Genomic DNA, 27,920 nt, shown 5'->3' on the forward strand with positions numbered 1-27,920 from the left:
CTGCGCGTCTAGAGAGCAGAGCCGCTCTCCTGGCGGTTTAAATTTAAACCCTCCCCAGCTGCCCAATTAGAGTTTGGGAGCCGTTGACCCGGAAGCACAGTGTTGATGCGCATGGGGTGGGAGGTGCTGCCGGTCGTTGGCTGGAGAGGCGGGATCGGTAGCGTCGCCGCCAGTGTTTAGCTTGGGGCCGCAGAGGTGCGTGTGAGGTGGGGTAGCGAGGTCTCGTCCGTCCCGGGGTGAGGGGGAACTCGGAGCTTCGGCTGCTTGTATTTAGAAGCTGGGCTGGCCCGGCCCAGCCGCTGTGCGGAAGTGTCCGCGCCCTCGGCCATGCCTGGGGACTGGCACAGTGTCTGGCGGTCTCGCTTGGGAGTGGGAACTGAGCCCTGAAGGAGAAGGAGGGATTGGGAGGTTAAAGGAGGAAGGGGCTGGGGCACCCACACGGCTCAGTTGCCTGAATTTCGTTTCCTAAATAGTTGAAGCTAGTAGCATTCTTGGTATTTTCACTTAAAGTTAGCCTGGTGGCCTGTGTTGATGGAAAGCGTTAAAGGATAGGGTTGAAATTTGAATTTGTATTTATGTTAATGCCGTGGTCTATCACGTTAGTTTAAAAATAAACACTGCAGCTATGGAGTGTCTCTGCATCTTGGTGACGCCTGTATAAGACCTGGGTAGCTCACAAGAAAAATATGAAGTCTTGGATGTTCAGAGTTTCAGATTGTTAAACACAGCAAAATCTGTCAAAGGTCTTGAGATTTAAAGCTCTTTTTTTTTCCACGTGGTGTGTAATTAAAGGTTGAATCTCCCCAAAAAGCTTAAGCTAGTGTCAAATCTGTACTGGGACTAAAAGGAGTGATTCTGAAATCAGTTGTGTATCACGGGCTTTTGTGTTCTAGTGTAGGAACCTGATTATCTTTGAAAGCTGGTTAAATAGAGTACAAGTTCTTTGGTACCCAGAGGTATAGGTGCGCTGTCAGTAGTTGGGGTGGCTGAAGTCATGAAGCCATGTTTAAATATTATATATTACTATTCTCATTTATAATTGTGCAGCCTTGATTTACTCTGCTTTCAACTAGAGTCTTTAAAGAGGTAACAAGAGTAAAGAGAATTTGAAGGTAGTAATTTATCACTTGTCATTTGGTTGAAACTTTAAAAATTCTGTATGTGATTTTTCTGGTATGCACAGTTATTTCTTGGCTTGGTGTTGGGTTGCCAACAGTAGCACAAAATCTTCAGTTATTGCTAAAGTCTATAGAGACAGTTTTGAATATATGTTACTATAGCTAATCTTTGGATTGATGAAACTACATGCTACATCTAAAAATAATGAGCTTAAGTGCAGACTTAGTGTTTATAAATATGATTTCCTAAGCAGGATATTTTGATTTGTTGTGCCACAAATACTTCTTAAAGTTTTCTTTATGTAAATAAGTAATGCATCCTTTTAAAAACTTTGTAGGAATGTGGATTTTCATCCTGGACAAGCCATCAGTTCCATGATACCTTGACTTAGTCCACTGAAAATGAAGCAAGATTCTACTAGAAACAGTGCTTACACTGTGGATTGTGAAGATTATGTGCATGTGGTAAAATTCAGTCCATTTGAGAGTGGAGATGCATGTTCCCTCATTGCATATGGTGGCAATAATTATGTAGTTGTTGGGACTTGCAAATTTCAGGTTAGTTTGTGTTATTGTTGGTTTTCTTAGTTGCTTCCTGAAACTTATTTTGCCAGCACTTCTTACTGCACAAAAGCACTGGTCAGTTTCCTATTTCCTCCATTTCATACGTAATCAGGGCAGGGTTTTACTTGTTTATTACAAGTCTGGGATATTTGTTCTTGAAAAAAAAAATAAGTATATATATATAAAATACCCACTGGTGTAAATTACCATACTGCTGGTATAAAGTTGCTTTTGAATAGAATGGGTTGGTTTGGAAGGGATGTTGGGCCCTAAAGACCATCTGGTTCCACCTTCCACTAGACCAGGTTGCTCCAAGCCCCATATCGGTGACTGCTGTCTGAAAACTTAAGCATGCACCTTTGGAAATAACTGACTTAATATTTGCTATAGGTATTTTCTTTATTATCACAGGGTAATTGGCTCCTTTGCAGAGTTATATTTTCTTATATGTGCATTTGCTATTTAAATTATCTTCTAAAGCTTTCAGCTAGCCTGTGAAATAGTGAATATTGCAACTACTTTCACCTTTACAACTAGTGTCTGTTAATTTGGTAGATGCTGCTTTTAAAGGACTCTAGAAATACATTTTTTCATTTCTGAATGATTTTCATTGGATCTCCCTCACAGAGTGTCAGAAACAGTCAAATACGTTTTGTGACCTTTTAGTTACTTAGAGTAATCGTATTTGAAAGATTTTAAAATGTAAAATGCTGTGCACTGTATATGCTGTTTAGGATTTTTTAAGTTTTTTTTTCTTCAACTCACTGTTCAATTATACAGTACTGGTTTTCTACTTCTAATATGAATAACAGTATAACTGCTCTTATTATTATTCCCCAAAGTCTTACTGTTGGAAATTTTCTGAAAAACATTTAGTGCTAAACACAAAAACCTGTTGTCATCTGATATTGCCTTCTGTCTTGTTTCTGGTGTAGGCCTTGAAAAGAAACTAACATTTTGATAGCCAGTGGTACAAGATCATTTTGCTGTAGTTTTCATATCCTCCCTTCCTTTCCACATGTAGAGTCACTGAGTATTTCAAAGTTCTTACCATGCTGTTATAGGTGGCATTAGTTGCATCTGTGAAGATACTACTTCCACAAAAAGTATGCTCAGCATCTTTATAGCTCAGTTCTGATTTTTCTGTTCTGTGTTGGCCTGTGGCTTGAGACTGCAATCATTTAATGTATTGCTTAGTACTTACGTAAGTTAATACTTTGTGTTCCAGGTTTTCACTTTGATAGTGTTGCAATCTAAAATGATCCCAGATACATGTACTTTTTAAAGTGTTTTAATTCCATATTAATCAGAATTTTTAGAAGTCATCAAGGTATTGTTCCAGATTAGCTAATTACAGTATTTCTATAGGAGGAGGATGCAGAAGTGGAAGGTATGCAATATAAAACGCTAAGAACGTTTCATCATGGAATCCGAGTTGATGCCATAGCATGGAGTCCAGAAACCAGACTTGATGCTTTACCTCCCCGGATAAGGTATTTATAATAAATGAGTACAATGAATCCAGGTCTCTAATCTGTTTTCCCTAATTCCTTAGTATTGGAGTGTGTTTAAAGCTTATGGGTGAAATCTAACTCCATAGAAATCACTGATGAAGTCTCTGAATGCTTACTTCATCAGAACAACATTTTAATTCTGACTAATGGAGGGGGTGGGAGGGTGGTAGTCTTGTGTTCCTTGCCCCTCTCCCCAGTAAGCTAGCAGTAATTTCTTCCTTTGTAATTTTAATGGATCTAAAATGTAGGTAGCTCTTTCTATGTACATCTGTCAAGAAGGAATTCTAAGCATGAGACTGTTGTAATGGCCTGCTTTACAAAGGTGTTTGTAATGGTCTGCATAATAAGGGCTGTGTTTAGGAATGGGTCAGATGCTATTGTGAGACCCATTGAGGTGAAAATCTAGAAAGGTAGTTGACTATTAAATATGCACTTAAAATGTTCTCAATAGCTTGTAAGCCTCTGCAAAATTGATGGTTTATTACTGCTAGGTTTTCATACAGTCTTTTGTTTAAAATGTTAGAAATGGGCTTATGAATTTATGTTTTGCTATTTTAAAACACTGATAATGAGGGTACTTTTTGTGCTCTGCCACTTAACATCTTCCAAGGGAAGCTTCAATGGGAGTCCTGAGAAATATTTCAGGTAATTGATAGTTGGTTCAGATTTAGCTTTGTAGAATGTTTTACGTCTTTAACATTGTAGAAAGTTTTAAGTATTCCTGGCATTTTGTACACATTTTTTATAGATAAGTTGCAATTATAACTCTTATTTGTTGCCAAAGGAAACTGAAGGGAAACTGATTAAAAGTCTATTATTGCAGTATTAATTGACCGAAGGGGTTTTCTTTGTCTGTTGAGTGTAGGTTTTGTACTGCGGCTTCTGATAGGAAGTTAAGGCTATATACTTCAGATCTGCAGGAGAAGAATGAATTTAAGGTAAGGGCAGCTAAATTGATTTTTTTTTTTAATATATTTAGTCTTTAGTGAAGTCTAGTCTTTTACCTGCCCTTCTGTCCCATTTTGCTTAATGTACTGTATGAGATAGAGCATGAAACTGTGACAGATCCTGTATCCTTCGTCTGAAAAATCATTGTATAATATACTTTTCTGTCTTTAAAGTGGAAATAACTGATGAACAGCTGTATGATCTCTTGATCTAAAAGTATTTATGTAACAATGTAACCACATTAAAGCAAAGCAAGTAGAGGCTTATGGATCATCTAAAATACACTCATAAACAGAACGTTCTACACATGAATTGCAAGTCCCGTGTTTGATAAGGTTCCCTTATATAAAGACCCATAAAATTTTACATGGCATTAGTTATTGGACTTATCTATAAGAAAAGCAAATTTAGTAATTTATCTTTCATGGGGAGCTGGAAGTTTCAATTGAAGTCTTTCAAACAGCAGAAAATTTAAAGAAGGAATACTGAATTTAGTACATTACTGCAGACAAGTACATTAAGCATGCCCATAAGGTGTCACTTGTTTATTTCTGAGGTAGAAACAAAGGAAATGTCTACTTCAGATACAATTTCACTTCCCCTTATTTGAGCGTAGAAGGTAGTGTTCACAAACTAGTAATATAAAAGAAGCCAGGCCTAAATACTGACTCATTTTATAATTTGAAGATTGGTTTTCTGGAGACTTCTTTTGATTGCAAGACGTGTCAACTCCTATGTTACTTGAACGTGTACATACTCTTCAAAATTCTACCTTTAAAACAATGTCCCAGTCCAAGTATTAGATGTTTGTGCTAGCCGGTTTGAGTTTGTTTTGTTGAGGTCTCATCCAAGAATAAGCAAGGTTAATTAATACTAAAAAGTTGAGGGGAGAGGGTTCCTTCTTTTTTAGTGCTTTGGAAAAAAAGCCCAGAAAGCCAACTGTATCCTGGGCTGCATCAAAAGGAGCATGACCAGCAGGTCGAAGGAGGTGATCCTGCCCCTCTACTCTGCTCTCGTGAGACCACACCTGGAGTATTGTGTGCAGTTCTGGTGTCCTCAACATAAAAAGGACATGCAACTGTTGGAACAAGCCCAGAGGAGGACCACAAGGATGATCAGGGGACTGGAGCACCTCCCTTATGAAGATAGGCTGAGAAAATTGGGGCTGATCAGCCTGGAGAAGAGAAGGCTGCGTGGAGACCTCATAGCAGCCTTCCAGTATCTGAAGGGGGCCTATAGGGATGCTGGAGAGGGACTCTTCGTTAGGGACTGTAGTGATAGGACAAGGGGTAATGGGTTAAAACTTGAACAGGGGAAGTTTAGATTGGATATAAGGAAGAAATTCTCTCCTGTGAGGGTGGTGAGGCACTGGAATGGGTTGCCCAGGGAGGTTGTGAATGCTCTGTCCCTGGCAGTATTCAAGGCCAGGTTGGATGAAGCCTTGGGTGAGATGGTTTAGTGTGAGGTGTCCCTGCCCATGTCAGGTTGGAACTAGATGATCTTAAGGTCCTTTCCAACCCTAACTATTCTATGATTCTATGAAATATGATAATGCCACTTTTGGTGAGACTTGTGTATTGAGTATAAAGGAGAAAATAACAGACTTTCATTTGTGGTTTGGTAATTTGTATTAGTAAGACAATATTTGTCATACAAAAACTAAGTGACTGTTACTTAACATGCCCATACTGATAATGCAATGGATAAAGGCATAGCATAAGATGTAAAGATGGATGTTACTATAAAACACAACATCTTTTCTTTAAAGAAAGTACTTTTTATGTTACTTCATATGTGCATGTAACTGGGGAGGCTGCAGCTCGAATACTGTGTTCAGTTCTGGGCCCCTTGTTACAACAGTGATCTTGAGTTGCTGGAGCCGGGTCCAGAGAAAGGCAGTGAAGCTGGTGAAATGTCTGGAGCACACATCTTATGAGGAGCAGCTGAGGGACCTGGGGGTGTTTAGCCTGGAGAAGAGAAGGCTCAGGGGGACCTTACCGCTCTGTACAGCTACCTGAAAAGAGCATGGAGCACGGAGGCTAGCTGATCTCTTCTCCCAAGTAACAAGTGATAGGACAAGATAGCTTCAAGATGTGCTAGGGGAGGTTTAGATGGGATATTAGGAGAAAAATTCTTCACTGAAAGTGTAGTCAGGCATTGGAACAGGCTGCCCAGGGAAGTGGTGGAATCACCGTCCCTGGAAGTGTTCAGAAAATTTGTTGATGAGGCCCTTAGTGACATGCTTTAGTGGCAGTCCTGGTGTAGCCATTGGATTTAATGATCTTAATGCCTTTTTCAACCTAACTGACTATGATTCTATGATTAATTTCCTTCTTTCATGTTTTGTCATCTTACATGGCTTTGTCATCCAGGCAGAGGGGGATAACTAACATAGTTACAATCAACTTGGGTGGCACTTCTGATAAAATATTTATACAAGTTCTTATTTCTGGTTGCTTGTGAGTTCATGTCTGTCACTAATTAAAGTTATCTGCATAATATCTGCCAGATATTACAGACAGTAGGCTTTAATGTTAAGTTGTAAATTAAATCTTTTAACTTTTTAACAGAATGTAAAGTTACTAATTGTGTGTGTCTATTGCAGTTTGAGATTTTTACAGAACTTCATGAGCACACAGAAGAAAGAGAATTGGTGACATCATTAATGACAGTGTAGATGAATGGTTAACAATTGCAAATAATCAAACATATAGATGAGTCTGGTACTACAGGCTCTGTTCAGCTAAATTCAGCATCTAAATTCTAGGCTTTTAACTCATTTTGGATTAAAAAAGGACCTGATGGCCTCTCTGCTAAAATCAGTTAGAAGTCCCTTGATTTAAGTGGAATTCATACCATTAATATACCTCCCAGACTTAACACTAGGAATTACCATTGGAATCTGCTATTTTGCTCATTAGAAACTAATTGGTTCCAGAGAAATAATGGGTATAACTTCACACAAACACACCTTTGATACTTTTTTTGACCTTAAATTTTTAACATACAAGTTCAAGTAAGTTTATTCTAATGAAAAAATCTAGTAATCTGTATATTACTGGATTAGAATGAGATTACAAACAACACACTTTCAAAATAACAGCAATTTTGAATATACAAAATGAGATCATTCTTTCCTAACTTATTATCAATTTATCATCTACATTACAAGCAGGGAAACAAAGGGGGCAACTCGGTAGCAGTCTGCTAAGTGCTGTTTTTTTCAGAATAGAATTTCTGTGATGGGTTATTGTTTTCCCAGTTCTGACAAGATTTTTTTTTTTCTGGTATCTGACCAACACAAATTGCACTTAAAAACATGCACTTCTAATTTAGGGGAATTTATTACACAGTAGCTTTGACTGGATGCCTAGAAATAATTTTGAAATGCCACATTTACATTTCCATTAACATAGAAATTATTTTTCATACAAAAAGGTTCATTGGAGAAGTGATTCATCTACCCTTAGGACTTCTTTCTACACAAAATGTCCTGACTTGCAGTTATAAACTTCTACTGCAGAAGTATGTTCATTGCATAACACATCAGAGTAATTACTTGTGATAGGTAGTGATTATAGAGACGACAGAGCATTAATACAACAGGTGTTGGACATCAGAATGTGCTATTTAGGCTGAACAGCCACAGCTGTAAGTATGAGAAGTATACAAGTTATTTTGCCCCAAAAGGAACAAGTAATTTCAATCTTATTTATTCAGCTCCAGTTGACATGAATAAGCTTCTCCAGTGTCAAATGCAGATAGAAGGATCATAAGATTTTATTTTTTCAGCTGAAGATATCATGGGTGCTTCTTCATTTTTGACACCACTGAAGACTGAAGATGCTTTAATGCTTATGCAATACAACTGAGAAGTGTTGGTTTGAATTCAGTAGTAAAGTTTTCGGTTTGTTTATGTTAAAAATAAGCAGAAAACAGCTAGAAATACGTATTTTTACCTAATAGTAGGGAACTCAACAGTAAAAAGGAAGAATGTGGAATAGTGTGTTCATATTGGTAAAAATGTTGTGTTTGAGACTATATTCTGAGTTTTGGTTGTTTCGGGGGTTTTTTGACAAAAAGTGTGGAAAATGTTTTCTCTGGGTAATCATAATTTCTTATACCCGGACAAACAGTTCTATATACTACTTGTCAAGAAAAAAGTAACACCTAAATCTGATTTAAAGTATTTGCAAAATCTGTGATGTTGAGCTATGCTGAACTGGCTTTCAAGAAAATCTGATACAGTGATTTCTTTCTAACGGTTATTTCATACCTCAGAAAACCTATTTCATAAACCTGGGTTTGAGATCACTGTGAACACATGAAAGCTTCTGATCCATTGTACGATTCATGCTTTACACATGGGATTTTCAGGAGGGGTACAGAATGTGCAGACAAAGCTGAAGGAAGTATGTGATCACAGTCAAAATGTAATCGCTGAACACTTCATATTTTATAGTAAACAATTAGTATGTGTTGCTTCTGGAGGGATAGACAGAGTAATCATACTCTGTTTTCCCAGTGGAAAAACTGTCTTGATCTAATTACCAACAAGGAACTTTAAGCATACTGAGTTTTCCATTACTTTGTCAACACGACTAATCCAAAATTTATGGCTTGGATCAAGCCCAGAACAACAAACAAAAGGTAAAATATGACTGATGGATCTTCGTGAAATCATTTTCTTCTTTTGAGGTTTTCATTTGGATATGAATCATGGCTTCCTTCTCCTCCTTCAAGTTTTATTTAATAAAAAACATATTTCATCAGGACTGTGGAAGTAAAATGAGGCAGGATATTTGAATTCAGAATGCTGAAAATTTTCAAAAGACTTGGCATTTCTGTCTGAATAGTTTAGCATCATCTTAGGATGTATTAGTTCTAGTATAATCCACTAGGTTTTAATAAAATTATGAGCTATTGGAAAAAACTAAGTTGGCTGCTGAAAATGTCTCTGTATTGAACTGATGAGGCATTCATGAAATTTTTAGAGAGGGGGATTTAGTTATTGAGTGTGCTTGAGAGTTTTTTTTTTAATTAGTTCTGCATTTGTTCCTCAGAATAGCTACACTTAGAGAAGAGAGAGTGTGTTTTCCTTTCAGAAGAGTGTGGAACTGGTTGTTTCCATTCGACCTTGTTTTCCTTTGCAATCTCTCTATGTCATGCTGTTATCCAGAGGATACTTCTGTCTCCTTTTTATACCTTGCTGAGCAAAACAAGAGCGGCTATGTCTTAAGACTTAATCAGTGGGACTGAAGAGGATGGAACAGTAACAGATGCAATATCTACACGTAGACGTTTGCCTGACTTAAAATTTTAAGTGAGATTTCTGTAAAAAGACAGTAGCTGTGGTTAATGACAGAAAATACATGTAAATCCTCAGATGGAGCAAAATGAGATTTTAACTAGCTACAGATTTTCTAATGAGACCAGAGGTGACTTACTCATACCTAGCTCCTATGTGAATGACTTTGACAGTACTTCAGACTTTGACTGCACCCTAAATGTAAAGTTTTGCGTGCTTGCTTAAAGCTAAATGTGTGAGGGGAGAGGGGAAGGAAAGGTGTCTTTATTATGGCCAAGATAACTGAAAAGCCTTTGAAAAACTTAGAAATTATCCAGCTTCTAATTTCTGCTAAAACGGGGATTTTGCTTTTATTCAGAAAAGCTATGCTGCAAAGTTGTTTTTTCTTACACATTATTATCAGTTCTTTGAAATAAAAATGTCATGAATAAGTAGCTCTAGGTGAGAACAGTTACACAGTTACAAGGTTCCATTTGGAATGACCCTCTGATAGAACTGTGCATGCTTCCCTTAGAGTGACAGTTCACATGTACATTCACACTGTAAGTGCTCATATGCTGTTGGAAAATGGATGATCTGTTAATTCACAGTAAGAATATGCACTATACCCCATTTTCTTTCCTCTTCAGGACAACAGCATATAATGCAAAGAGCACAAGGCACTGTATCTGTTCTTGTCAAATGCTGAATAAAAATGATGTTTAATTGCTAAGGTGTTGTATGGCTTGCTTCGTTTCGCTCTTACATTTTTCCTCATTTTTTGTTCTTCAAAGTGTGCATTGTCTTCTGTTTCATCTTTTTCTCTGAGAGTTTTTTCACTGCTTTTTTGGGTTGTTTTGTTTTTTTTTTTTCTAAAGGTAGAAATTATCCTCTTATGCAATTTTGTGCTGACTGCTTGGACAAGTGGCTGCTTTATTGCTCCTTCAGGAGATGAGAGTTACTTACCAGTAATCAGAGTTCTTTTAAGATATGTGGTTGATGAGAAACTGAACATGAGCCGGCAGTGTGCACTCACAGCCCAGAAAACCAGTTCTGTGATGGGCTGCATCAAAATGAGTGTGACCAGCAGGTTAAGGGAGGTGATCTTGCCCCTCTGCTGTCGTGAGACATCACTTGGAGTACTGTGTGCAGTTCTAGTGCCCTCAACATAAGAAGGTCAGGGAGCTGTTGGAGCAAGTCCAGAGGAGGGCCACAAGGATGATCAGGGGGCTGGAGCACCTCCCTTATGAAGACAGGCTGAGAAAGTTGGGGCTGTTCAGCCTGGGGAAAAGAAGGCTGCGTGGAGACCTCATAGCAGCCTTCCAGTATCTGAAGGGGGCCTACAGGGTTGCCAGAGAGGGACTCTTCATAAGGGACTGTAGTGATAGGACAGGGGGTAATGGGTTTAAACTGAAACAGAGGAGATTAAGGTTAGACATAAGGAAAAAATGCTTTACTGTGAAGGTTGTGAGGCACTGGAACATGTTGCCCAAAGAAGTGGTAGATGCTCCATCCCTGGCAGTGTTCAATGACAGGTTGGACGTGGTCTAGTGTGAGGCATCCCTGCCCATGGCAGGGGCATAGGAACTAGGTGATCTTAAGGTCCTTTCCAGCCCTAACCATTCTGTGTAGATCATGCATACATTTACTTCCCATTCTTTCTCTTTTTTCTGTCTGAGATTTATTGTCTTCTACCTGCAAAATTCAGTGATGGAGAATAAAAAGTTCTTATGCAATTCACTGATCTTAGTCAAGCAAGAGCACCAAGCTGACCTCTGTGGTAACTACAAGGAATAGTGGAGGTTCTTTTCACCTACATTGTGAATCTACACATGAATTAAGTATTTTAAAGATCTCTGGTTACTGATAAGTACTTTTTTTTACCTTCTATGTAAAATGGTAGCTTTATCTTAACACTTATACATCTTTCCTTTAGTGGGTTTCTTAAATACATTTATTTTTCCTGGTTGACAGACATTTGATGGCCACTCAGATTACATAAATGATCTGGTGTTTGCTCCTAAAGATGGTCAAGAAGTTGCAAGTGTAAGTGATGATCACACCTGCAGGTATGCAATTTTCAAAGCATTATTGGAATAGTTGTGTTCGGCTTTTTCTCCGTGTATTCTTTATATGCTTGCTTAAATAAATAAGCATTTATTTGTTTATTTTTAGTGGAGCTTCATAGCTCACTAACAAGGTTGCGGGCTGGCTTTTCATTGTGACTTGTGGGTTGTTGGGGGTTTTGGTGGGTTTTTTTCAAAGCAATATTTTGAAGTAACTAGACACAATGTGAAGAAAACTGTTCTGTCTTGAAATTATGCATGTTATAATTTCCTCTGCTGGGACAGGAATAAAAGGCATGAGAATAGAAGAGAGAAGACATGCGCAGCTTAGCACTGAACTCTACAGACCCTGTCTATCCATTCTGTCATCAGATGAGTCAAGTTTAAAAACAGCATATGTTTGTGAACTTGTTGATTTCTTAACCTTGCTAGGAGGTAGTATTTTATAGCCTAAGGACAGTGCCATATTAATACAGTTGTACTGGCAGCTCATGGTGCCATGATTATAGCTGCTTCAAACCCATGTGTTAGTTATTTGTAACTGGAAGTAAAAGAAAACATGGTTAAATACTTTGAAAAATGCTGCTTAAGGTTTTGTAGTACAGGCATTTTTCCTTGTCAGATCGCTCATCTTTTCTAGTAGTGCACATGAATCTTTAAAGCTGTTACTCTTAATCCCTCCAGTGTAGCTCACTGTTGGAGAGATCAGGAGGGCAGCTGTGCAGGCTTTGCAAGTCAGTGCAGTAGCATTGCAGTAGCAGCAAGAAACTTGAGAAAGTGTCATCTTTTACTTGTAATAGCTGTGATAACTCAAAACTTGATTAAGCAACTGTTTTATTTTTTTCTTTGATTCTACAAACTATATATTTGCTCTTTGAAAGTTACCACCATATCAATTCCTATATAAATTACCAGGTAGTACTTGGGGTGGGGAAGTAATTTTTGACATAAGCCATCTTCTACATGCTAAGAAAGAGAATAGCTCTTAAAATTATTATTCTGTGTATAAGATTTTGTGAAGTTTATATCATCCGCTAGTACAAATCATGGTTTAGTAGCTTCAGTTGAGCTACTCTGCTACATAAATAGAAAATCTAAAAAGTCTGTGGTTTTAACACCCCTAGGGAACTCGGAAGTGCTATTTTGACCAGCAAGCAGATTTTCCATAGACACCCTGTCGCCCTGTCCATATTCCCAACAAAATCATTAGGAATGAACAGTAAAAATGTATGACTTATTTGTAGCTTGTTCTGATTTATTTCCTATTCTTGATTTCTTCATTAAATCTAAACTAATATTGGGCTTAAAGAGCTGTCTGTATGTGTGGCCTTTTTTTAAATTATGAAATGTTCAGTGTTCCTGAGATGAAAGAGAGCTGTTTTAAAACCAGTAGTCTAATTGATACTGATTGAAAATAAAAGGAAATCAAAATTATGTAATTAATGTACACTATCAAGATTTCAACTTGGTACTTCTGAAAGACATTTTGCAGTAAACCATAAAGTCTTTGGTTAAAAGCCATGGGAAATAAGTAAGATTTTTTTTGGCTACTTGACTTCTTATTTTTTCCATTCATGCATGTGGAGCATGAAGACTTTTTTTATTGAATTTAAAGGTTACACTTTAAAAACTAATGGAAAATGCATTCCTTGGGACTTACCAAAATCATTCCTTACTTACTGTGTAATTTGCTTCAGCAGTAATGTCAGAAGAGGGATAATTCTTCTGTCTGTGCTGAGTTTCTATCCTGAAATTGTTCTCAGGATACATCATCTGTTAATACTTTCAGAATAAAGTTCTAGAACAATTAGTACAAGAACATGAGTTTTTGAGTGTTTGAGTATTGTTCCGTCAGAGCTCCACTTTTAAGTCTTAATAGTTTTAATGCAGTGTCTTGGTATGTAAGAATATATACAAACATGTTAAGATCATCCCTGCTTTTCACTCAGTAGAGATCTCTAATGAACTCAGATTTTCAGTTTTCATGCACTAAACAATCTAGCCACAAGCTGCTGCAGCAGTGACAGAGCTGGTTCAGTCATTTTGGTTGGAATACAAAACAGCAAAAAAAACCTCAGATACTGGATATATTTGAAGTTCCTACATTTAAATGGCTGTTATGTAATTCAGGAATTCTTACTTCTTGCACGTACTCTTTGTTGGTCTCACAACACAAGACTTTTTTTCCAGCTGTGAAGCAGAACTGAATTATTTATAAAAATAATCCCAGTAGCCATCTGTGTTATGTGTAAAAAAAAGTATGTAAATAATAATCTCACATTTCCCTCTACTGAGAATTTCAAAACTAATATAGCCTTAAAAAGAATTGCTTTTCTGAAAGACACCTTGGAAGACTCTTAAAGCCCACTGTGTTGTAGTTACTTGCATTATGTATATTAAAGATCAAAATTCCTGTAGCTGAAAATTACATGTGCAAAGTTGATGGAAAAATTCAAATCCTGGGTCCTAAATATGGTGTACTGTTTGCTTCATTCTGTCCCAAAGATGGCTATATTCCAAGATGGATGAAGCTGTTCAGAGGCATATAGTTAATTTATATCTTTCACAGAATATTGTAATTTTAAAATTTTGCTGTATTTCACTTTTTTCATATTTCATAATTGGTTTAAATTTTTTTTTCAATTTTAGAAAAATAACATTATTTTTAAAATTTGAAAAAGCTAAAGAGTTGTAAAAGACTGGCAGAGGAAATAGCTAAAATAACTACTGTTATATTAAATAAAGACTCAGTTTTATTTTTAGGTCATATGTGTTAACATTGAGTCCAATTGAAGTAAAAATAAATAAAAGTATTTTGTATATACATTTAAAAAATCAAATTTAGGATTTTTATACATTTCTGCTGAAAGCAAAACTTTGTCATGGCAGAAAAGTAAATTACCTCTTGGATTTAATTTGTTTTCCTTCAAATCTAGGGTTTTTCTTTCCTTCATGATCTACCTTTCATATGTCAGTTTCAAAATTCTATATGATATTTACATGTAATTAAAGTAATCTCCTTGCCATTTCATGGTATCCTAAGAGCATGCTTAATGAATAAAAAAAAATGTTTTATGACATCTTTAAGGAAGATTTCATTTAATTCTTTAAACAAGAACTGTATGCATGCAACTCCCTGGGCACCACTCTCTAAAATAAACAACAGCAGCAACAAAAAAAACTAAAAACAACCAAACAGACAAAAATACCCCAACAACAAAAGCTAAGCAACAAAATTTATTGCTGGCTTTTTCTTAATTAATTGCAAAGACAGTATGAGAGATGTACAGATCGGTTTGTTCGGATAGTTAATGAAGACTGCAGAAAGAACACAGGAAATGTTTGGAAAACAGCATGAGCTTAATAGACACTCCTCTGCTGTTGGTAGTTGGTGAGACTGTCTGATGTTTCTTGAATTATTTCATGCAAAATACCATCCTGGTAAAACTCACTAGTCTCATACGCATGCTAAAAATTAACCTCTGACTGTTAAAAGGTCAATTTAGTGTGATAGATAACCACCTTATACTCCATCCTCATACTGAACTGAAAAATTACAGACAGTGTCAGGCCCTTAATGGCAGCACAGCAATTTCTTACGGTCATCAAGTGCTGAATTGACTTGTATTTTAAAAAGTTGAACTTATCCATCCCTCTCTCCCTTCCTCTCTCTTTTTATTATCATTATTGCTTCAACTACATCATCTTCCTTTGGTTCTGTGTGTAACAGAAAAGAATGTATGGTTGATTTATCTTCCACTGTATCTGTGAAGGTACGTGCTCTTTACCCTAAGTTCTGTTCAGTTAGGCTATGGCACATGTTGCTTCATAAAGGCTCTGAATTTATTTATGAGTCGCTGTTGAATTCAGCTTTCTCCGTTGCCTTCTTTCTGGACCACAAATGCTTGTCCATCAGAAGGCTGGATAGACATTCAGGGGAAAGGTTTGATATTAGTGGAAACTAAATTAACTGTAAGAGTCTCAGAATTTATTGTATTGTTTAATCAGTTTTTAAGGATTTTTTAGTCTGTAGTGTATTTATTTACCATGGTACTCTTATGTATTAGTTATTTTGTGTAGGTTTTTCTCTAGACAATACAAAGGAAAATAAATGGTAACTACTGTTTGGGGTTTGTTTCCTTACATTCTTTAATGTGTTGCCAGCATTTGTTGCACTTGAGTCTTATCTTGTTAATTCAAGAAATACTTCAGTCTTCGCCTACATTGAAAAGTTGCCATTCTCATTATTCCTGCCTCCAAAATTATATTTTATTTGTGTCTTCCCATTCCTAGTGCATGCAATTACAGTTTTTTTACCAAAACTGTAAAAAAAAAAAAACTTAATTCATGTTGTTCTAAATTAATCTGTTTGATAGAATTCCCCTGTGTTTCTTCATATAAGAAATGTCATACCAAAATATTCATCCTTTCTGGGGTATGATGGTTATAATTATCAAGCTAGTTATACATTATAATTGATGAAGATCACAGAGTTTTGGATTATTTTTAACTTTAGTCTTTGACTTTGCACATATTTTGTATGCATCCCTGTGTGTCCCCCAAATGTAGTCTCAAGAAATTTCAGTTAACACTTGACAGCCACTATGCAAGTATTAACCAACAACTTCTGTTGTACTTCACAATCACTGTGCAAGTTTACTGACTGGTCTCCTGTTGGAGTATCCAGTCAGGTTAAAATAAACAAAAAGTAAATGTTTTCTGAGTCAAGTGGCTGGAACAGTATTATCAGTCTGGTCTTAAGTGTGGATGACTAAGCCTTTAGTTAGGAAGTCTTCAAAATGCATGGATGAAATGGTAACAATTTCGCATGGGAAGCATTATGTTACATTTAGGGTCACGCAATCCTAGAATATAGTCTAGCCTGTAAATTGTTTTAAATAGAAATCATTGCATTAGGTTTGTTTATCAGTTACCTTGTATTTTTGAAAGTCATTGGCAGATTTGTAGTTGAATTTCTCAGTTGTACCACAGAAGCATTTTTTATGTCTACGTTGGAAACAATAAGCTGATAACTCTTTAACAGCTAATTTTTCCTTGACTGAAAGGAGAGAACTGAAGCTTCCCCCCTAGCACCTTCTTCCCTCCCCCCCAAGTACTGCTTAGTCTCTAGCTTTGCTGTAGATAACTTTAAAGGAATTTCAGTAGTAGTAGTACTAGTAGTGCGCGTTTTTTCAATTTATTTCTAAGTGTGCATGTTCTGAAATGTGTATTAGTGAAGAACCTCAGTGGAAATGCTTGCTGATGTGCAATTCCCCTGCCTCTCTGACTTCTACCAACATTGCAGGAGATAATAAGTATTACATGTCACAGTTACCAGTGAAAGATCAATGTTTGCATATCCAAGTAGATACTACAAGAAGCAATGGATAAAATGGATTTTAATGCCAAAATCTGAATGATTCTCAGTACTAATTTTTTAATAACATTGGCATTTCCTTTGACCACCTAAATAAAATGGTGAATGTGGGTCAACTTTCTAAAAAAGTATTTGCACATTTCCTGTATGAAAAGGCTATTTCATGGATCAGAATCATAGAATACTTAGGGTTGGAAAGGACCTTAAGATCCTCTAGTTCCAACCCCCCCTGCCGTGGGCAGGGACACCTCACACTAAACCATATCACCCAAGGCCTCGTCCAACCTGGTCTTGAACACTGCCAGGGATGGAGCATTCACAACCTCCCTGGGCAACCCATTCCAGTGCCTCACCACCCCTACAGTAAAGAACTTCCTCCTTATATCCAATCTAAACTTCCCCTGTTTGAGTTTGAACCCGTTACCCCTTGTCCTATCACTACAGTCTCTAATGAAAAGTCCCTCTCCAGCATCCCTATAGGCCCCCTTCAGATACTGGGAGGCTGCTATGAGGTCTCCACGCAGCCTTCTCTTCTCCAGGCTGAACAGCCCCAACTTTCTCAGCCTATCTTCATAAGGGAGGTGCTCCAGTCCCCTGATCATCCTCGTGGCCCTCCTCTGGACTTGTTCCAACAGTTGCATGTCCTTTTTATGTTGAGGACACCAGAACTGCACACAATACTCCAGGTGAGGTCTCACAAGAGCAGAGTAGAGGGGCAGGATCACCTCCTTTGACCTGCTGGTCACACTCCTTTTGATGTAGCCCAGGATACAGTTGGCTTTCTGGGCTGCAAGCGCACACTGCCTGCTCGTGTTCATTTTCTCATCAACCAGTACCCCCAAGTCCTTCTCCGCAGGGCTGCTCTGAATTCTTCTCTGCCCAACCTGTAGCTGTGCCTGGGATTGCTCCGACCCAGGTGTAGAACCTTGCACTTGTCATGGTTAAACTTCATAAGGTTGGCATCACCCCACCTCACAAGCGTGTCAAGGTCCCTCTGGATGGCATTCCTTCCCTCCAGCGTATCAACCGAACCACACAGCTTGGTGTCATCGGCAAACTTGCTGAGGGCGCACTCAATCCCACTGTCCATGTCAGCGACGAAGATGTTGAACAAGACCGGTCCCAACACCGATCCCTGAGGGACACCACTCGTTACTGGTCTCCAGCCGGACATTGAGCCATTGACCACAACTCTTTGTGTGCAGCCATCCAGCCAGTTCTTTATCCACTGAGTGGTCCATCCCTCAAATTGATGTCTCTCCAATTAGAGACAAGGATGTTGTGTGGGACAGTGTCGAACACTTTACACAAGTCCAGGTAGATGACATCAACTGCTCTACCCCTGTCCATCAGTTCTGTAGCCCCATGATAGAAGGCCACCAGGTTGGTCAGGCAGGATTTCCCCTTAGTGAAGCCATGCTGGCTGTCACCAAGCACCTTGTTGATTTTCATGTGCCTTAGCATGCCTTCCAGGAGAATCTGCTCCAAGATTTTGCCAGGCACAGAGGTGAGACTGACTGGTCTGTAATTCCCCGGGTCATCCATTTTCGCCTTCTTGAAAATGGGGGTTATATTTCCCTTTTTCCAGTCATTGGGAACTTCACCTGACTGCCATGATTTCTCAAATATGATGGCCAGCAGCTTCGCAACTTCATTTCCCAGCTCCTTCAGGACCCATGGACTTGTGCACATTCAGATTTTTAAGATGGCCTCGAACCAGTTCCTCTCCTACAGTGGGTGCAAGGTCTTCATTCTCACAGTCCCTGCATCTGCCTTCCAAGACTTGGGTGGTGCGGTCAGAGCCTTTGGCAGTGAAGACTGAGGCAAAGATGTCATTCAGAACCTCAGCCTTCTCCAAATCCTGTGTAGCCAGTTCTCCTGAGAGCTTCATGAGGGGGCCTACATTCTCCCTAGTCTGTTTTTTATTTGCTATGTACTTGTAGAATCCCTTCCTGTTATCCTTAATACCCCTAGCCAAGTTTAATTCTAACTGGGCCTTAGCTTTCCTAACCTGGTCCCTAGCTTCCCGGACAACATCCCTGTACTCTTCCCATGCCACCTGTCCTTGCTTCCGCTTTTTATAAGCCTCTTTTTTCATTTGAATTTTCATCAGGAGCTCCTTATCCATCCAAGGAGGTCTCCTGGCCCTCCTGCTGCACTTCCTTCTGGTCAGGACACAACGCTCCTGAGCTTGTAGCAGATGATCCTTGAGTATCAACCAAGAGCCTTGGGGCCCCCCTGCCCTCTAGGGCTATATCCCATGGAACCTTACTAAGCAGTTTCCTGAAGAGGCCAAAGTCTGCTCTTTTGAAGTCCAGGGCAGTGAGCTTGCTGCATGCTCTTCTCACTGTCCTGAGGGTCTCGAATTCGACCATCTTGTGATCACCGCATCCAAGGCTGCCCTGGAGAGTCACATTTCCAATGAGCCCTTCCCTGTTGGTGAGCACGAGGTCAAGCATGGCACCTCTCCTTGTCAGCTCCTCTATTACTTGCAGAAGGAAGTTGTCTTCTACACAATCGAGGAACCTGCTGGATTGCTTGTGCTGGGCCGTACCGTCCTTCCAACAGATGTCAGGGTGGTTGAAGTCCCCCATGAGAACAAGGCCCTGTGAGCGTGAGGCTGTTCCTATCTGTCTATGGAGTGCTTCATCCTCAGGTTCTCCTTGATCAGGTGGTCTGTAACAGATCCCCACAGTAATGTCTCCCATAGCTGTTTTCCCTTTAACCCTGACCCACAAACTCTCTGTTAACTGCTCACCTGTCCCCAGACAGAGTTCCATACTCTCCAGCCTATCCCTAACATAAAGGGCAACTCCCCCTCCCCACCTGCCAGGCCTGTCCTTCCTAAAGAGCCTGTAACCTTCCATTCCAACACTCCAGTCATAGGAGCCATCCCACCATGTTTCTGTGATGCCTATTATATCATACCCCCGTAGATGTGCACACATCTCTAATTCCTCTTGTTGTTCCCCATGCTACAGGCGTTTGTATAGAGGCATCTGAACCGAAATAACTGAAGAAAATGCTGTACAGGTACAAATTTAGAAACCTGTATGCTGAGTCAGGGGATAGTTGAAGATGGCTGTGCCTGGTGGACTGGTGCTGGGCAGCACAAATAGATTTACTCTTTTCTCCCAATGTAACCACTTCTGTGGCTGAATAGGGAGTTCTGCCTAGTACCACTACAGATGCCGTAGCAGTGAACTTTTAGTTGGGCAGTGCATGGCCTGATTTATAAAAACTTTAATTCTTTGTCAGAAAAATAAAATAAATTACTAGAAATTATCTTGAATAGTATGTTTTTTTTTAATTCTGAACAGGTAGAGAAGATTTCTATAGTTCCATTTCAGCTTTCTGTTCTTTCATGTCCTGCCTAGTATCCTCCTCAGATATTTCATAACCACTTCCACATGCAGTCGGCAGAAGACATGAGACAACACCAGTGTGGTTGTATTCTTCACAGTGTTAACTATTCTCTGCACTTCCATTTTCCTTTCTTGAGATCTTTCTTTCTTCACTTTTTGTGCTCAGCGAGAAACAGCTTCACTCTTTACCTTTGTTGTCTGAGCTCTATAACAGGAATTCTCCATAGTCCTTTAGGCTTTTTAGAGATGATAGGATTTTCCTCACACATGGAATATGTCTAATGGAGGTATAAAGAACCATCAGCAAAGGGGGTTTAAGCTAGATATTATTAACAAGCAAACAAAAAACATGTTGGGCATTTTTAAGAGTAGATCAGTAGTTTGTGAGTAATCGTTCAAGTATAGTTGTTCGTGCTTTGTGGCTGAGAATGGTATCAGATTTCAAGGTTTGTTCTAGTCCCCACCCCAATCACTGAGACTGTTGGAAATCTTAATGTTGAAAGAATTTCCTTTAACTTCTGTCTTCTGGGGATTTGAGAAATGCCTGAAGGCTGCAATATGGTTTTGTTCTTTCACTACTGCAAATAACAATTTTATTCAGTTAAGGTTTGGTTTTGCTGTCTAGTTAGAATTATTCATAAAGTTAGGGTATAACATAAGGATAATCTCCATTACCACAAGACAGGTTTTCAGATGTTCTGATTAATACTTTGCCAACTTTAATAGAATTCCATTGTGTGATAAAATTACGGCACATATGCAGCATGTTATTATCCATATTTATGCATATGACATACAGTATAGTTGTTTCAACATAGTTTGAATATCTTTGTACTTTCAGGTAACTACAGTTGTCATTTGTTTGTTTAATCACAGGATATGAGTGATGAGAAATGTACTAATATCTCAAGAATTTTCTTGAGCAGCATTTGCAACTGTATTTTGTGTTTAAATTGAGAGCTCTGCAGTATTAGTTAAATTCATTAATAATTATATAAAAATAATTAATTTACTGAGCAGATTATGTATTATTTTTGAGGCTTTCCATTATTCAGACTTTGAGCCTTGTTTCAGCTGGGGTTATTCAAACTTTTCTCCTTTAAATATATTGCGGAAGCTTTTTTTAAAAATATAAGAAAAATACCACAAGCCAAATAACAAGTCTATGCAACAGTGGTTGGTGGAGAGGAGAGGAGAAGTAAGATGGTGACATGTTGCAGAGTTACAAAAAATAAGAATGTTTGGAGACAACTAGATATTAGTTTGCTTTGGTATAAAATCATGGTAATATTAGTAAAGTTTCAAGTACTTTGAATGGGAGACAAAATGCTCAGTCTTTTTAGATTGATTTTCATGATAGGAATGTCGACAAAACTAGAGGGTTTTCTTTCAGCATCTGTAGCTGGTTTGGTTATGATTATGGAGTAATTAACTGAAATTCAGTTTGGCTAAATTTTATGTCTTTGTACATCTTTTTTACTTGGTTTAGTCACAAATATTGAAAAGAGTTAACTGAAAACATATGTAATTGTAAACTTCCATACCAGCATGCACTAGATGCATTCAGACAAGGATCTATTTTGATATGTATTGCCTGGTCTGTTTTGTTGCTTGGGTTTGTTTTTTTCCCCAGAACTAAATTATACCATCTTTGTTATTGATAAAGAGAAAGGAAAATATAAGAGTAGGACTTGTGATCCACCCCCACTCCACCATACTGCTTGATACTAATAAACTTGCCATTCTTACAAAATAAGAGATACCAGTTAGGCATTTTATAAATAACAAAGTTAGGGAGGTAGAAAGCATAAATTTCTATCTCAAGACCTAATAACCTCACTTACTTCAGGGAAGGAAACATGATGGCATGGTCCTTTGGCCAGAACGATTCACTGACTTGTGTTGTATCATAATTTTCTCCCTGCACAGTAAATACACATGGAAAGTGTTGATTTGACTTGGACAAATCTACAAGGCAAATTTTTTGGCAGTAGAAGAAAGTATTGTATGTTTCTAAATTACCTAATCAAGTAGATATTTCATTTTTTAAACAGTTGTCAGGTTTTTGTTTTGACTTTTTTTAATAAGGCCACTGATTCTTCAAGATTAGCGACCCTGTGTTTTCTACAGGGAAAACAAATATTTGATCTGTTGTGGTTTAGCATAAGAAAACAACATCGTTCATTTCCTTTATTCCCATATATTTTGTCTAGACTTATGATGTATTATTTAAGAGGTTTTTGAAATCTCTTAAATATAAGGCTCTAAGCACCCTGGTGAGATATAAACTGAAAAAGTCTGGAGGAAGTCAGCAAAAATCCTCTAGAATAAACAATAATAGTACGTAGCTACTCATCTAACTCAAAAGACTGGGCAGAACACTACTTAAAAAATTGGCTGTTTCTAAGGTTTTGTGTCTCAGGGAGGAAGGATATATGTGTATGTTTTGGTGTGCAAATGCACACAAATAGTATGCAGCCTTGTGGTTCAGACTGGTGCTCACAACTGTGATGTCTTTGTCTTACAACTGAGCCACTGATTTTGTAGGTAAAGAGGCAGTTGAGCAGTGCCTGTGAGGTCAAATAGTCTCAGTTTTGGTTTTGTGGCATTTTGTAAATGAAGTAGCTTCCTGGCTCACTGGGGTTGGAACTACATGACCTTAAGGTCCTTTCCAACCCTTACCATTCTATGATTCTATATCAAACGCATTCAAAGAAGTGTCACTCATCACCTGACCTAGTTTTGGTGTTTTCAACATACACTTCCCTGTCAATCCATATTAACTAAATATTTTGATTTTTTTTTATTTTTCTTAACTGCTTGATGTGTACTGTAGGTGCTTCTAAAGGAAAATATTAAACTGGCACATAGGATTTATTTGTTGAAAGCTTGCCAAGACCCTTAGTGAGTTTGTGTTGCCTCTGTCGTAGATTCTTTTGTTTGCCTTAGATTCATTTTTAGTTTCTTGCATTTCTGTTACTCAATCTTGTCTTGCCAGGAAAAAAAAAACAACCTGAAATTCGTATATAGATGAGCAAAATAGTTAGTGCATGGTCTTAGCCTTTACCTGGTAATGTGGATGACTGAAGTTGTTTGGTACTTCACTTGAGGTCTCTTGTCAGCTAGACCAACACTGACCTTCCTATACAAAGGCTGTAGTTTGGGCTTATGAATAAAGCAGGAATGTCTCATCTAGATTTCATGTCTAGACAACTAAACTTGTCAAATTATTTGGATATTGCACTTTTAAACAGAGGCTCTGCTTAGTTCATCAGTGTTACAATATATTGTCTTCAGCACTGGCTACTTTTGCTGAATTCTTGAAGTGGTAACACACAAACTGTTTCATTTGGTCACCTCCTTTTTGAATGTATTGAGGCACTGAAAGTTAATGTATTTGCAGACAAATGGCAATAATTTATTTTTTTTTGCTTTAGGGTCTGGGATTTGGAAGGAAATGAGAAGGCCCATTTTGTTTTACGTTCTCCTGGAATGAGTGTTTGCTGGCATCCTGAGGAGCCTTTTAAGGTTGTGTTTTCCAGCTTTTCACCCTCACCACCTTTAAAATAACAGGAGGGTGGACTTACCTAAACTATGAATCTCTGATGCTGTAGTAAGATTGAAGTTTGGGGAGCTATTGTACATTGTAACTGGATATTGGTTGGATCTGTTTATGTGAAGTCACTGTAAATGAATTCTTATTCCCATTCTTGTCATTTTACCCTCAGTCCCTCCTCCTCCCATCAGAAATACTCCTTGATTGCCTACATCAATCATAGATAACTATTCTGCTGATTGCATATTAATTTACAGCTACTAGAGTAAAGATCAAGCTTTTCTCAGTCATGGTAACATCAGTAACATAGAATCTTAAAAAGCATGCCAAGTTTTGAAAATTATCTGTTTTAAGTTAGCAAGGGATCTTTTTTGTTGTTGTTCTTGCTTGGAATATATGAAGTATATGCTGAAAAATCAAATCAATAAAATGTGATTTTATACTTACCTATTTATTTTACTGGGGAGGATTAATCAGCTGATATATGCCAAAATACTCATTAAGAGTGTAGTCCTTGCAGTCTTGGATTGATTATTCCTGTTGTGCCAATCGGTAACTTCCTTAAACAGCTAGAAATAGTTGTTCAGATTACCACAAAAACACACACTTAAACCAGAGGAAAATGGTCAAATAAGGTTTCAAAATACTTATATAGCAATAGGGAAGAAAGTTCTCTATTCTCATCACACTTCACCAATATTAACACCCGGTCCTTATTAAGAAAACTAGGAGAACTGTTGATTTGGCTGGTATGACTGTTGAATGTGATTGCTACAGTTTGCTACTGGGCAACTTTGTTAGCACAACAGAATTACGAGATTTGACTCAAAATATTGCAGAATTACACCGATCTTACATATTACCTTGTCTTTTCTGTGGCCTTTATCAAAGAGTAGGCACTAGGGTTTGGAAGGGGGATGTTTTGAAGAGAAAAAACTTCAAAAAGCTAGTAAAACTTGACATACTTGATGATCGCTGAAAAGCTTATTTCACTTCAAAATGCTTGCTGCACCATGTCCTTTATCTTGCAGAAGAGCATGTTTTGGTGACAGCTCTCTTTTTCCAAACAAATTTTGATGTTACCAGAGTGTTGTTTTTACTGGTTCTTTGCCTTCCTTAATTATTGTTCATGACTATCTGAGAACTGTCATCATCTCATAGAGAAAATCTCTTTCATCATTTAATCAGGAAGCTCTTTCTATAATACTTAGTAAAAAATTGCTTATTTTAATGAAAAAAAGTTTAGCTAAAATCAGTTGCAGATTGTTATAGGATGAAGTAAGAGATGTTATGTGAAATCAGTCAGTGTGAATCCAGATTTCACAGTTCCACTGATAAAATACGGTTGTTCCCTTGTTACAGCACTGTCTGTCTGTCAGTTCTTTGTACTTGGGAACTTTTTATTTTTAGAAGAATAACTTTGCTTTATAGTTCTGAAAGCGCAGTGCATTAGTTATTAAGACCTGGTGCTTCTAAGCACCAAAATTAAAGATAGATAAAATAGTGTAATCATTATGTATAACAGTGTGACAGTCATGTAGATCAAAGTGGGTTTTATTTATCGGTGGAAGACTGTTCAGAATGTTTTCTGGTACAAAGTGAAAAATTGTACCTATTTTAATATTATTAGCACTTACTTTAAAGTATGCTAGGTTTGCTATAGAGTAGAAGATTAAGATTCATTACATACGAAGTTTACAACGTGGTACTAATTTCTCTTTACAGCTGATGGTAGCAGAGAAGAATGGAACAATCCGATTCTATGATCTAGTTACACAGCAGGCCATTCTCTCCCTAGAATGTGAACAAAAGCCACTAATGTCAGCAGACTGGTGTTTAAAAAATAATCTTAAAATTGGAGCAGTTGCTGGAAGTGATTGGCTGATCTGGGATGTCACTCGCTCCAGGTATTTTTCTACACAAGAGGTTTCTTTATTTTCTTCTGAAGCAGTACATGAAGAGATGTGGCTACTTCGCTAATACATTACTTAAATACACTATGTATTGTATCACCTCTTAAGTAAATAAATGAGCATTCATTAGGAATTATAAAATCAGTACAGATTATTGACTGGTTTTCTTTGTTTCATCTTTATCTATCAGTATTTATTTGTTAAAAATACCATTGTATGTCTTTATCCATTTGAGACAGCATCTCAATACTGTTTACCTTTCAAAGTAAGTTTTATGTGTTTGTTAAAATCTAAATCATAAATATATAATTACTGAACCAGAATGAACTGGATAACTACTTCAGTTTTCCTACTTCAAACTGAGATATAAGCTGCAGGAATGTTCTGGTTTTCCCTCAGCTTCTTCAGGGAGAGTAGACAATGTCTCCTTCACTGTTTAAATGATACATGCTTTTGATACTTACCGTATGAGCTGTAGTTGTTTGTAGAACAGTTTTTTACCCTGAATGTTTGTTTTAGTTATCCACAGGATAAGAGGCCCATCCATGTTGACCGAGCCAGATTATTCAGGTATAAGTGTTGCCTCTACTCTCTGTTTTGTGTCTATATAAATGTATGTATGCGCAAAGCAGTTGTGAGTTTACGAACCAGGGTGTGTTTTATTTAAGTAACTTTTAGTCTGACCTGGTTTATAAACTTTGTGAAATCTGTGAACGTGTATATGTTTTACAGTGACATGCATTCAGGCCTGCGGGTGCTGAACCATTTACAAGCCATTTCTCTGAATTTCTCTGCTGTCAGTGGAGTTTCTGACAGCTTCGCACAGATAACCACAAGGGAGAGAACTCCAGTTTGTGTGCACTTTCCATAGTCCCATAAGGATATCTGAAAAGTCTATTCATTTCATAGGTGGTCCCGAGTTAATGAAAATCTCTTTGCAACCACTGGATATCCAGGAAAGACAAATACTCAGCTGCTTATTCATCATTTAGGACATCCCCAGGTAAATTTCTGAGTTCAGCTTTTGACTAGAATTGCATCTGTTCTCTTCAAAACAGGCTCATAAATTGTTAAAAGCTACAATTGAAAACTAGCCCAAACCATCCAGAAATTCTCTACCTATTTCATTTTGGTTTATCATCCATGCCAAGGATGGTTTAAGATCATACCACAATTAACCTGCTATTTTAAAAGCTGCTAGATCTGTAAGTTCTATTTTGCTTTGCTTCATCAGTGCTGAGGGGAAGGAAACCAGATTTAACCTGTTATTTAATAAATTTTTCTGTATTGCTAATTATAAACAGGCTGAAACCAGCTGGTTGTGTATTTTACAGCTTTAAACTAATAGTACTTCAAATCATTAATAACAATATATCCAGAGACAATCAACACAAAGCATAGGAAATAGTTTGGTTTTGCTGGTGTTAGTATACATTGGTAATGCTTACAGTTAAAATATTACCTCCAAACATACTAGCTGTGAGTACACTTAAATAACAGTAAGCAATTTCACTAAAAAATATTTCTAAGTTTGAAAGTATGCATTTACAATAATAATAATGTTAATGGAAATAATTGAAACAATGTCTTACCAAGTAATATTTTATTGCATGCTATTTAAATATAGTAAACAGCTAATGGAACTAATTAGTGAATAATCAGATTTTTCAGCTATATTTCTGCTGTATTTTAACTGTATTTGTTAAGGAGTACTAAATCTGTGGTGTTTATATATGTCTGTGCAACTTGTTATATACTACAGAAATCATTTATATGGTAACCTGTATTGATATTTCTCTCTTTCTTCTTTTTTAAAGCCTATTCTTACTGGCACTGCAGCTGTAGGATCTGGTTTGACATGGCATAGAACTCTTCCATTATGTGCAGTCGGAGGAGATCACAAAATTTTGTTCTGGGTATCTGAAATGTAAAATAAGTATTTACCTTTAGTATGAAGCTTTATAGCATCATGTCTCTTTTCGACTGAAACAAAGGAATTTACGGTTTGTACTGGTATTTATCCACCTGGAGAATACGAGAAAGGAGCAAGTAAAATATGAAACATTTGTGTTTGATTTTTAGCTTGCAAATACAAGAGCTTTTGTAAAATCGGTTATCATACATCTGATATTTCCCTTAAAATAAAATGTACACTTTTTTAACATGGCTTTTGGTGTGAAATGACTTTTTTAAAACTATTTTGCTTCAAGAG

The 27,920-nt window shown here is 37.5% G+C and overlaps 2 protein-coding genes across 7 annotated transcripts in view; one reads left to right on the forward strand and one right to left on the reverse strand.

Annotated features, from left to right (window-relative positions):
- Window positions 1-92, reverse strand: part of PARPBP (PARP1 binding protein) — a 48,543-nt gene extending 48,451 nt beyond the window's left edge. For all 4 annotated transcript variants that reach the window (XM_057420532.1, XM_057420530.1, XM_057420529.1 and 1 more), the window contains exon 1: window positions 1-92. The gene's annotated coding sequence lies outside the window, so the exon portion shown is untranslated.
- Window positions 78-27,875, forward strand: NUP37 (nucleoporin 37). 3 transcript variants are annotated; one of them, XM_057420533.1, is made up of 10 exons: window positions 78-195; window positions 1,457-1,676; window positions 3,051-3,175; window positions 4,062-4,134; window positions 11,406-11,500; window positions 23,677-23,767; window positions 25,521-25,702; window positions 26,228-26,278; window positions 26,618-26,711; window positions 27,526-27,875. In XM_057420533.1, exons 2-10 carry the CDS (start codon window positions 1,521-1,523, stop codon window positions 27,637-27,639), a joined length of 981 nt encoding a protein of 326 aa, XP_057276516.1. In that variant the 5' UTR covers window positions 78-195; window positions 1,457-1,520; the 3' UTR covers window positions 27,640-27,875. The 3 variants fall into 3 exon arrangements, with proteins under 3 accessions (XP_057276516.1, XP_057276517.1, XP_057276518.1); XM_057420534.1 differs by having other exon boundaries at window positions 149-236; XM_057420535.1 differs by having other exon boundaries at window positions 149-236; window positions 1,457-1,583.
- The last annotated feature ends 45 nt before the right edge of the window (window positions 27,876-27,920 follow it).

This window comes from Pezoporus wallicus, unplaced genomic scaffold (genome assembly GCF_028554395.1).
Source record: "Pezoporus wallicus isolate ANWC-B61680 ecotype Strahan unplaced genomic scaffold, APGP_CSIRO_Pwel_v1 contig_2871, whole genome shotgun sequence".
Classification (NCBI taxonomy): domain Eukaryota; kingdom Metazoa; phylum Chordata; class Aves; order Psittaciformes; family Psittacidae; genus Pezoporus; species Pezoporus wallicus.